Source organism: Clupea harengus, chromosome 26 (genome assembly GCF_900700415.2).
Source record: "Clupea harengus chromosome 26, Ch_v2.0.2, whole genome shotgun sequence".
NCBI classification, from domain to species: domain Eukaryota; kingdom Metazoa; phylum Chordata; class Actinopteri; order Clupeiformes; family Clupeidae; genus Clupea; species Clupea harengus.
The window spans coordinates 10303729-10315864 of NC_045177.1; the positions used below are offsets into that span (position 1 = coordinate 10303729).

General features: G+C 46.1%; 1 protein-coding gene across 2 annotated transcripts in view; it reads left to right on the plus strand.

The window, feature by feature from the left end:
- myh10 (myosin, heavy chain 10, non-muscle) overlaps positions 1 to 12136 on the plus strand; it is a 58454-nt gene that overhangs the window by 41879 nt on the left and 4439 nt on the right. The window contains exons 17-36 of one of the 2 annotated variants that reach the window (XM_031563532.2): positions 1138 to 1252; positions 1954 to 2013; positions 4363 to 4556; positions 4662 to 4783; positions 4871 to 4940; positions 5113 to 5273; positions 5658 to 5766; positions 5964 to 6095; positions 6271 to 6477; positions 6570 to 6707; positions 6848 to 6971; positions 7082 to 7253; positions 8152 to 8364; positions 8608 to 8752; positions 9032 to 9238; positions 9456 to 9560; positions 9764 to 9916; positions 10537 to 10785; positions 10973 to 11185; positions 11794 to 12006. In XM_031563532.2, the coding sequence (XP_031419392.1) occupies positions 1138 to 1252; positions 1954 to 2013; positions 4363 to 4556; positions 4662 to 4783; positions 4871 to 4940; positions 5113 to 5273; positions 5658 to 5766; positions 5964 to 6095; positions 6271 to 6477; positions 6570 to 6707; positions 6848 to 6971; positions 7082 to 7253; positions 8152 to 8364; positions 8608 to 8752; positions 9032 to 9238; positions 9456 to 9560; positions 9764 to 9916; positions 10537 to 10785; positions 10973 to 11185; positions 11794 to 12006 (3102 nt within the window). The remainder of the gene's footprint in view (positions 1 to 1137; positions 1253 to 1953; positions 2014 to 4362; positions 4557 to 4661; positions 4784 to 4870; positions 4941 to 5112; positions 5274 to 5657; positions 5767 to 5963; positions 6096 to 6270; positions 6478 to 6569; positions 6708 to 6847; positions 6972 to 7081; positions 7254 to 8151; positions 8365 to 8607; positions 8753 to 9031; positions 9239 to 9455; positions 9561 to 9763; positions 9917 to 10536; positions 10786 to 10972; positions 11186 to 11793; positions 12007 to 12136) is intronic. The other variant, XM_031563533.2, reaches the window with a different exon arrangement.

A 12136-nucleotide genomic window follows, 5' to 3' on the forward strand; every position in this document is an offset into this window, starting at 1 on the left:
AACCACACCTCTGATCACTGCGCTCAGACACAACTTGGCATGTTAAGATAGATATCGGAGCGATACCGGGAGCAATATCTCTTGGAGAAGTTTCCGGCTGGTTTTCCTGCAATGTCCCCTCAACATCTCTTTGAAAAAGAATAGCTCTCTGGCGACAGCCATAAAACCATTCTGTAGTGTAGTTCAAGCCCTCTTTCCTGATAGCAGCACAACAGGTGGTATAGAAACAACACATCTGAAGAGAGATTTTGGCTCATGATGGCCTGAGGAATCTCTATCATTTATTATTTTAATTTAGTTAAAGGACGTCTCTGTGTGATGACCTACGAGTTTTCCGTGTGTGTCTGTGTAACAACTCGTCTTTTGTAGTGAACGCACCACCTATCTGATACAATGTTCTCGAATGCTGTGGAATGTTACAAAGCCAAATCTTTAATCCAAAAAATGTTGGAATGTTGTCCTATGTTCCGGGCCATCTGAGTGGAGTTTGAAAGGAGTCCCCTTACGCAACACCAGACATAGAGCTGTTGATCACGGCCACCAGGGCTCACATCTGGTCCTGATCAGTCACTCTATAGAAACACGATATTACATAAAAGAGACTTTTGACTCCCAGCCATTGGGAGGTCTTGTATTGGGTGAGGACTGAGAGGACCGTGTCGGCCTCTTTCTAACAAATTTGGACACGAGCTCCCAGTCAGTCCACACCCAGTTTGGCTTTTTGTGGACCTCCCACTGACCTGTTTCAATAAATGATAAATTAGAGAGAACATGTTACGTAATATTACATCTTTTTATAATGAATTATATCATGTCTCTCTTTTTTTATATTATATTATGAACAGAGTTATCTTGGTTTCATGACACAAGTTCATAGTCCACATCTAGTTTTGCTTTTCTGTGAACCTCTTCCTTTTCCGTGATACAGGAAATGTATTGGGAATAATGAGATTTGTGAAATATCACCCAAATAGTTTTTAAAGCACGTAGTTAAATCTCAAGATCATCAATCAATGGAATTATTTTGGCAGTAGCCAACCGTTTCTATTTTCCAAATTATTTTCAGAACATTGTGACCACGACCCGTCAGTCAGCGCGGTCTTTCTCACGAGCCGTATTCATTCTCCTATCTCCCAGGTGGACTATAAGGCTGACGAGTGGCTGATGAAGAACATGGACCCTCTGAATGACAACGTGGCCACGCTGCTGCACCAGTCCACTGACAAGTTTGTGGCTGAGCTGTGGAAAGATGGTAGGTCCTAACGATGTTCCACAACCCCAGCCCCACCCCTGCACTCACGGACATGTAAACCATTAACCCTCCCTCCCTCCCTCCCTCCCTGATGAAGAAAGAGGCTGTTGTCTGTCCACGTACACTGTCTGCCATGTCCGTTATGTCCGTATGTCAATGTCTGCACATGTCAATGCCTCAATTGACTGAGACGTTTCCCCTCATAGATTGGAATTATTAGGAATAATGAAAGTCCCCTTTCCCGCTTCTGTGAATCCCAGCTCTGTGTTTTAAACAGTAAACTACCTGGAAGATGGTCATTTGATTCAGTTGGTATGAATTGAGGGAGTAGCTTTAGAAAAGTGGCATCAGTGTGGAAATGGTGGCTTAAAGAAGCTGATTGCCAAGGAATACAGAGCTGAGTATTCTCTATTGAGAGCTGGCACATGTAGAGCTATAGAAAAGAACTATAGTACTTTATATATGAAACTCAAATGTATTCTCTGCTGAGGATTAAAAAGTTCATGATACATTGTTAAGTATAAAGTATTGCCACAATGTCAACAAGTTAACATGTAGGTGATGTGCCATTGTTGACTTAAGCATCATACTAACCACTGCCTTATGTTGTGTGTGTATGTGTTTATCTATTGTGATATTTTTTTTTATTATGTTCTTTTTGAATTTTTTTCCCCCTGCTCCCCTCTGTTTCTCAACCATAGAGATTCAGAATATACAAAGAGCGTCATTCTATGATGTCTCTAGCCTTCATGAGTCTCCAGGTGAATGTGGAGTCTGCTGTAGGTGTCTGTTTACCAGCGCATTGTGTCCCCTCAGACGCCCCTCTGCTTCTAGGCCTGCATGTCCCATGTCCCCTGTCCCATGTCCCTCTCTGACTAGAGAAAGCTGAGGCCTGCACCTTTCAGCAATTCTCCTGGGTGAAAAAAAAAAGAAAACATTTTGTTGTTTTTCTCTGAGAGAGTCAAAGCCACTCAGTCATCAAAGCTGCTCTTGAAACATAACAAATCACTGTGGTTTGGGTTTTGTATAGATAAATACTTGTCATAGTATAACCAAAACAAACAAAACATCAAAACCCCTTCAGTTCACGGCCCAGACATGAACTTGCGCTGTTGATGTCTGAAGACTTGCTACCGCCATGGCCGCTTTGACTTGGAGGTGGCCTCTGGATGCAGGCCTTTCCCATCCATGCCTTGCTTACACAGCAGCCTGTTTACGCTAAATATCAGACAGCATTCTGCACCGCCAGCATGAGAGAGACCACTTAGAGCGAAGGGAGAAAGAATTCCATAGTGTCTCGCGCTCGGGGCGGAACAATAAGCAGCTTGTTCCGTCGGAATCTAAACGACCCTCAGACCCTCCAGTCAGCACCAGTATACCAAAAGCGTCTCAACAGGGGCAGGGGAGGTCAGGCTTGCATATCGTTAAACCAATTCTTTTTATCTTGTTTTATTCATCAGAGAAGAACGTCAGATATACCAGACGGCCAGTGCTGAAGAGGTTCAGCTTGGTGGAATGAACTGTGGCACACAAATAATGTTATGACAGTGGGATCCTGATTTAACTTGTATACGTATTTACATTTTATTCATATCACTAGTTAAGAGTTTACTGCTTGTTTTTTCCTCACAAGATACACAGAACTATTGTCTTCAGATTTTGCCAACCCAAGGCCAGTCATTTCAAGTGAACTTGAACTATTCATGGGAAAAGAACATGGAAGACAACTGTTTCAAAATCTTACAACCTAATTTTAGAACACTTATCTCTTTTGTTCACTGGGACTTGCCCAGATAGATTCTGGGTCATCATTCTAATCTACTGTGTGAACGTAGTATATAGTGCAAAAAAATAAAAAAAATCTCTTATAAAGGGGTGAAAATGATAGAAAATGTATCCAATAATGTTCCATGTTAACCCCTCTTAAATTTCGTATCCTTGCCCTTGCCAGGATAGTCCAGCGCAGACTGATGAACTCGTAGTTTGACTGAATACTTGACATCTTGTATTATTCAGCCAATGTCTGTCTGTTAAATCCATCCAGTGACACGCACACCACCCCATCTGTCAAATGACTTTAAAATAAATCGAAACACATAAAACAGCTCTGACCAAAACTACGGACAACACTCTGTAGACTTTATCAAATCTGCTTTTCTGTTCATCTTACAACTCCTTGAAAATCTACTTTCATAATACATTATTTTGAGGCTAAATTGAATTGGAGCAGCATTAATAACATGATAATGAACAGTAGTGACAATCACAGATGCAATTATTTTGATATGGCAAGATTTGCTGAAAGGAAAGCTGAGACGTCTTACTTAATGCTTTGGAAGAATCAGAACTGCACAAATCAATGGTAATGTCCGTTAGCAGTGGATTGATATTGTAATTCCTTTTATTGGCCTTTTCCTTTTAAGAATCTCAGAATTTAGAGCTGCGTAGCTGCAGATTCATATTGTGTCTATGAATCAAATAGAAACTGGCAGCAAAGACACTTTCCTAGACTAGCTTCTAATTGGGAGTCGAACTATCACAAGAAAATCATTTGATGCTTGCAGAGTTTGTCTCTCCACCTCATATACTCCATCAGCTTACCTAGCTTTAGGCTGGCTTCCTTGAGATCTAGTCCATACCCAGGTCATGTTCCATCCTCAAGCCCCCACTTGGCTTGTCTGGCATTTCATCAGCGTGTGTGCCCTTAACAACTGAAACAGGATCACTGTGACTGGTTTGCTCATTATAAAGCAGGATGGAAAAGGGGGTTGATGACAACAGATCCCAGATCATTTGTTAAGGGCAGAATTTAGTCATCCAGTAGGAATTGCATCCTAGATTCCATCCTTCCATCCAGACTTGGCCCCACTGGCTTCCATAGCCTGCCACGTTCAAGCACTCTGAGGGAAAACAAAGCCATCAAGTGCAGATCCAGGAATAGATGTTCCACATATAGTCCTTTACTTCGTACTATTAGGGCCCATAAGGCAGAACTTGCCCTAGATCTGCACTGAAAGGCAATCTCCGCATGAGTGACCCTGTGCCCTTGTTACTAACAGCTTCTCTCTGTCTGTCATCCCCCTCTTTCTCATCCTTCTGTACCACTGTAGTGGACCGTATCGTGGGCCTGGACCAGGTGGCTGGCATGAATGAGACAACGTTCGGTGCCACATATAAGACCAAGAAGGGCATGTTCCGCACTGTGGGCCAGCTCTATAAGGAGTCCCTCACCAAACTGATGGCCACGCTTAGGAACACGAACCCCAACTTTGTCCGGTGTATCATTCCCAACCATGAAAAGAGAGTAAGTGCACAAAACACACATTATTTCTCTACTGATCGATTTTTTTATCAATTTGATAGCACTTAACCTGCTTCTTCCGTTTTCCAAATTCCCACTCACTGCTAGGCGGGGAAGCTCGACCCCCATCTGGTCCTGGATCAGTTGAGGTGCAACGGTGTCCTGGAGGGCATCCGCATTTGCAGACAGGGTTTCCCCAATCGCATCGTCTTCCAGGAGTTCAGACAGAGGTACAAGGGCTTCTAGAGAATGATAATATAGAGTAGCTGAAACTACCCAGAAATTTTGACCATTTGTTTTCTCTCCTATGCATACAGATATGAGATCCTCACACCCAATGCCATTCCCAAGGGCTTCATGGATGGAAAACAGGCTTGTGAGAGAATGGTAAACCATCTTTTTGTTCTTGCTGTACATTCAGTTCAACAGTATTATAATTAGGTATATAGTACACACTACAGGATGGTATATCCTGGTACATTGACTGGTATTTGAAAGAAGGGTCTGTCTGAGTCTCTTGGATGATGTTCACTCCTCAATCTTTCTCACCAATCCATAGATCCGAGCCTTGGAGCTGGACCCTAACCTGTTCCGGATTGGACAGAGCAAGATCTTCTTCAGGACTGGAGTTCTGGCCCACCTTGAGGAGGAGAGGGATTTGAAGATCACCGACATCATTATCTACTTCCAGGCTGTGTGCAGAGGTTATATCGCACGCAGGTGAGTTTTGGCTCTCATACAAGCTGTGTCATAACGTAAGGAACAGCAAAGTTCAGTCAGGAACTCTTGTGCACCTGTGTAGAGCTGCTTTATGCTTTTTTGGGTTTGGGTCTAAGGGGTATGTGTGCCTAGTCTGTGTGCCTTGTCTGTGTGTACCATCTCCAGACCCTAACCATGCAGCAGTGGCAGTGTTTTAAAATAGATTTACTTTGCCTTCTACAAGTCCATGACCACTGATAAACCTTTTTAACGATCCAAGTTGTGTTGAATGAAATGGATTTGTTTCCTAGTACAAGTCTGTAGTCGTTACACTTACGCGACAATAGATCCTTGTAAATACAGTTATGTCTGGCAGCTTTACTAAACATCTCTGTTGGTCTCTAGGGCCTTTGCCAAAAAACAACAGCAGCTCAGTGCCCTAAAGGTTCTTCAGAGGAACTGTGCCGCATACCTGAAACTGCGCCATTGGCAATGGTGGAGACTCTTCACCAAGGTGGGTCCTCTTGCTAAGTGTGTGTGTGTGTATGTGGTGTGTGTGTGCGTGTGCGTGTGTGTGTGTGTGTGGGGGGGGGGGGGGGGTGTGCTTGTGCGTGAGTGTGTGTGTGTGTGTGTGTGTGTGCGTGCGTGTGTGTGTGCGCGCGCGTGTGTGTGTTTGATCAAGCGTAACCCATTTTGCCCTGTGTGCTGCAGGTGAAGCCCCTGCTGCAGGTGACCAGGCAGGAGGAGGAGATGCAGGCCAAAGACGAGGAGCTGGTCAAGGTGAAGGAGCGCCAGAGCAAGGTGGAGACGGAGCTGGTGGAGATGGAGAGGAAACACACACAGGTCAGAACATCATCAGTCCAGCTTTCACACAGATTCTGTTCTTGATAGTTGAGCGTAGCAGGTGACACCTGTTGATACAGCAAGGTCTCAATCTTGATAATGTACCTTTGAGGTGGGGTTGATGTTGAAAGTTGGGTCTGTTTAACCATTCATTTATTTATTTTGGTGTCCTCAGCTTTTGGAGGAGAAGAACATCCTGGCGGAACAGTTGCAGGCTGAGACGGAGCTGTTTGCGGAGGCCGAGGAGATCCGCGCCCGTCTTGTGGCCAAGAAGCAGGAGCTGGAGGAGATCCTGCACGACCTAGAGTCGCGGGTGGAGGAGGAGGAAGAGCGCAACCAGACCCTCACGAATGAGAAGAAGAAGATGCAGTCTCACATCCAGGTCGGGCATAAGTTTGCACTATTGGACTGTAGATTAGCAGTCTATGTATGGGTTGAAGTATGAAGATTTGACCTTGTGTGTGTTTTTGGTAGGACCTGGAGGAACAGTTAGATGAGGAGGAAGCAGCCAGGCAGAAGCTACAGCTGGAGAAGGTGACGGCCGAGGCCAAGATCAAAAAGATGGACGAGGACATCCTGCAGCTGGAGGACCAGAATTCCAAGTTCCTCAAGGTGACCTCAGGGATGACATCACAGCATTTCTACTCCGATGTTGAGTCACTACAGATGTGTGTGTGTGTTGTGTGTGGTGATGTTAAGTCACTACAGACGTTCAGCTTAAAGCCCTTTCTCGTCCCTCACTCACTGTTCAGGAGAAAAAACTGCTGGAGGATCGTGTGGGTGAGATGACCTCCCAGCTGGCTGAGGAAGAGGAGAAGGCCAAGAGCCTCGGCAAGCTGAAGAACAAGCAGGAGATGATGATGGTGGACCTGGAAGGTGAGGGAGTCCAATAGTTTTGGCGACCAAGAGAAAAACCTGAAAGAGATGTCGAGATCTTGTGAAAGATTTTGAATGAGATGTTCTAACGGGGTGTGTGTTGTCCGCAGAGCGTCTCAAGAAGGAGGAGAAGACCAGGCAGGAGCTGGAGAAGGCCAAGCGGAAACTGGACAGTGAGACCACAGACCTTCAGGACCAGATCGCCGAGCTGCAGGCCCAGATTGAAGAGCTCAAGGTCCAGCTGGCCAAGAAGGAGGAGGAGCTTCAGGCAGCACTGGCCAGGTGAGCTCCACACTGCACCATAGCCAGGTGAGCTCCACACTGCAGCTGAGAGTCTCCTCACGGCACCATAGCCAGGGGGAGATCCACAGCATCACTACAGCTGAGAGTCTCCTCACGGCACCACAGCCAGGGGGAGATACACAGCACCACTGCAGCTGAGAGTCACCAGTTACCTTTCCTGTACCCTGGAAATACAGTGTTCTTATCGCCACAGTTAAATGCCATAGTTCTTTTCCAATGATCACCAATAAAAAACAACCAATCTGAATTTAGTAGTTAAGTACAGACCTGTATATAATATAAGTATATTTGTAATGATTAGTCTAAATGTATAATTTTATACATATAATACATTGGGAATGATTCAAATAAAGTCTTCCAATGGTTTAACAGACAGGAATTCTATGTGGCCTCTCGGGTATTGTTTACCTAGAGGACTAAGCACAGAGGAATGTGGATGGAATGCAGGCAGGCCTCCAGTCTTTATAAGCAGCAACAACTATGATCCAATCTCATTATGGTTTTGCCATTGAACTGCACACAATACACAATATGACTTCATACGTCAGTCTCACGGGTGGTGTGTGTAATACTGCCCCCCAGTGGTCACGAGAGTGTCTACTCTGTGTTTGAACAAGGGAGTGTCCCTTCCAGTGTTTTGGTGGATAGTGAAGTCCTTTCCATCACAGACAGTTCACTCAACAATTCCTGTTATTTTTTATGCAGTATAGTAATGTTATGCAGTAGTGTTTACATAAAATTACATTATTATAACACAAGTTTATCATAGGTGCAAAGCCTTTACCTGTACATCAGTATTCCACATAATGGAAACCTGTGTGTGTGTGTGTGTGTGTGTGTGTGTGTGCGTGTGTGCGTGTGTGTGTGTGTGATGCAGGACCGATGAGGAGATAGCCCACAAGAACAACGCTCTGAAGCAGGTGCGGGAGCTGCAGGCTCAGCTGTCCGAGCTGCAGGAGGACCTGGAGTCGGAGCGCGTGTCCCGCAACAAGGCAGAGAAACACAAGAGGGACCTGAGCGAGGAGCTGGAGGCCCTCAAGACCGAGCTGGAGGACACGCTGGACACCACGGCGGCCCAGCAGGAGCTCAGGTAGCCTCATCGCCTGGACAGGAGGCTTTATTGGCACAGACATATGCACTCTTGCAATACAATCTGTTTATAGTCTAGATTTGAGCCCTGACTTGACAGCTGAGTCTCGAACCGGGATTAGGAGCACAGTTTGGACAAGATTGGTTTCATTGTAATATTTATTTCTTTGTTGTTGCTAAACACATACAGTATATGCCGCATGTATGTAGTCTCTCTCTAAAAATTGGGTGTCTGTCTGCACAGGACCAAGCGTGAGCAGGAGGTAACGGAGCTGAAGAAGGCCATCGACGAGGAGTCCAAGAACCACGAGGCCCAGATCCAGGAGATGAGGCAGAGGCACGGCACGGCCCTGGAGGAGCTGTCAGAACAGCTAGAACAGGCCAAACGGGTGAATATGCTCTCCAGGCAGAAAGCCTGTCTATGCTGCGATCATGGGAGAAATGTCATAGAATTCCAGATGTACCCTCCTGCTTGCTTAGTAATGTCACGCACATAGCTAGTACAAATCCTTACGTTCCTTAAGCAGACATCCGAGTGCTTACGCAAATCGTCTCAGCCACCATGTAGTCTTGTGTTGAAAGGATCAGTGTAGCCCACTTAGCTTCTCCTACCTCCTCTTCACTTCTTCTCCTAATCATCTCTGATTCTCTGTTTTCCTGCCCTTTAGTTCAAGTCCAACCTGGAGAAGAACAAGCAAACGCTGGAGAGCGACAACAGGGAGCTGGCCAACGACCTGAAGGGGCTGCTGCAGGTCAAGGCCGAGTCGGAGCACAAGAGGAAGAAGCTGGAGTCGCAGCTGCAGGAGTTCATGGGGCGCACCACGGAGGGCGAGAGGATCAAGATCGAGTTGGCTGACCGCTCCCACAAACTACAGGTCAGTCACATGGACGATGGCCGAGGACCCAGGTGGAGAAACTGGACCTGGCAGGACTCAAAACACTGGGGAGTCTTCAGCTAGAACCAGACTGTGTTTGACACAATACAATTAAAGCGGAGAGGATTAGGGGCGGGGGTTTGATGTATGTGAATGTTTCTGTGTGGTGGACGTATGATTGTTAAAGCAGCCATGTGTGTGTTTGTGTGCTTTTCAGACGGAACTGGACAATGTCTCCACATTGCTAGAAGATGCAGAGAAGAAGGGAATCAAACTGGCCAAGGACTCGGCCAGTCTGGAGAGCCAGCTGCAGGACACCCAGGTAACCTCTTCACAGAGAAACACAGTTCCGGGTGAAGCCTACAACCATTTCCTGACAGTCTGCCTTATACAAATACATGCAGATATCTCAGGTTGGTCATGGATCTATAAACGATGGCTGTAGCACTTACAGAACTACACATCTTGTGTGTGTGTGTGTGTGTGTGTGTGTGTGTGTGTGTGTGTGTGTGTGTGTGTGTGTAGGAGCTACTCACGGAGGAGACGCGTCAGAAACTGAACATGAGCACCCGCATCCGTCAGCTGGAGGAGGAGAAGAACACCCTGCTGGAGCAGCAGGAGGAGGAGGAAGAGTGTCGCAAGAACCTGGAGAAACAGTTGGCCAGCCTGCAGGGCCAGGTACACACACACAGACACACACCCCTGTATTTATTAACACTAATGACCCATGTACACAAACACACACACACACACACCTATATTTATTAACACTAATGACCCATGTACACAAACACACACACACACACACACCTATATTTATTAACACTAATTACCCATGTACACAAACACACACACACACACACACACCTATATTTATTAACACTAATGACCCATGTACACAAACACACACACACAGACACACACACATACACAGACACACACACACCTATATTTATTAACACTAATGACCCATGTACACAAACACACACACACACACACGCCTATATTTATTAACACTAATGACCCATGTACACAAACACACACAGACACACACACGCCTATATTTATTAACACAAATGACCCATGTACACAAACACACACACACAGACACACACACACACACACACACACACACACATACACAGACACACACACCTATATTTATTAACACTAAAGACCTATGTACACAAACACACACAGACACACACACACCTATATTTATTAACACTAATGACAGTAGAGTCTAAAGTTGTACTTTAATGAGCAATGAGGACCACTTCACACTCTTCTCCCCTCAGCTGGTGGAGTCCAAGAAGAAGCTGGAGGACGACGTGGGCACGATGGAGTGCCTGGAGGAGGTGAAGCGCCGGCTGCAGAAGGACATGGAGGGCACCACGCTCAGGCTGGAGGAGAAGGCCATGGCCTTCGACAAGATGGAGAAGACCAAGAACCGGCTCCAACAGGAGCTGGATGACCTGATGGTGGACCTGGACCACCAGAGGCAGATCGTCTCCAACCTGGAGAAGAAGCAGAAGAAGTTCGACCAGGTAACGTTCACTACATGTTCAAGAAGGGTTGGGTTAAAGTCCTTGGGCAGGTTTATGAAACTGTACTCATGGAAGAACTTCTCTAATTAGGACCCTATAGGTCTCGTCAAAGACACCGGATGCAATAAATGACCAGAAAGATACAGAAAGACATGTACAACCTGTGTGTATTTTTTGTGTTTTGTAGCTGCTGGCTGAGGAGAAGACCATTTCAGCCCGCTATGGTGAGGAGCGAGACCGGGCCGAGGCCGAGGCCCGGGAGAAGGACACCAAAGCTCTGGCCATGGCCCGCGCCCTGGAGGAGGCCCTGGATGCCAAGGAGGAGTTTGAGCGGCTCAACAAGCAGCTCCGCACGGAGATGGAGGACCTGATGAGCTCCAAGGACGACGTGGGCAAGAGCGTGAGTTTCACCCGTCACCGTTAGATTGGCATAGGTGTCACTCTGTATGAGTTTCATCTGTCACCATTAGATTGGCATAGGTGGCACTCTGTATGAGTTTCACCTGTCACCATTACATTGGCATAGGTGGCACTCTGTATGAGTTTCATCTGTCACCGTTGGATTGGCATAGGTGGCACTCTGTATGAGTTTCATCTGTCACCATTACATTGGCATAGGTGGCACTCTGTATGAGTTTCATCTGTCACCGTTAGATTGGCATAGGTGGCACTCTGTATGAGTTTCATCTGTCACCATTAGATTGGTGTAGGTGTCACTCTGTATATGCTGGATGTGTGTGCGAGGACCAATTCACCACCAAACTCTAGACGTCCAGCTCTGTTGCGTAAGGCAATCCAAGGATATGATATACTATATATCCAGTCCTAAGGAAGTTCTAATGAAATTAATACTGTGGTGCTACTCTCAGGAACGTAGAGTAAAACCCTCAGCTGAACAAATCATTTAAATGTAGATATACCAAATGAGGTAATGGCTTGTCAGACTAGTGCTGTTGAATCAGCATCAGTCTTTACCGTAATAAGACAAGTCCCTGGGCTCTGTTTTAGGTCCACGAGCTGGAGAAGTCTAAACGGACCCTGGAGCAGCAGGTGGAGGAGATGCGGACGCAGCTGGAGGAGCTGGAGGATGAGCTGCAGGCCACAGAAGACGCCAAGCTGCGTCTGGAGGTCAACATGCAGGCCATGAAGGCCCAGTTCGACCGGGACCTGCTGGCCAAAGATGAACAGGGCGAGGAGAAGAGGAGGCAGCTGGTGAAACAGGTGATGGACTCTCTTTATTATTGATCTTTTTACAAATTCTATTATCTTCTTTCATCATCCGTATTTAAATCATTTGACCCTAGTTGTGTATGTTGAGAAATCATAGTTTGTAACTTAATTTGTTCATTTG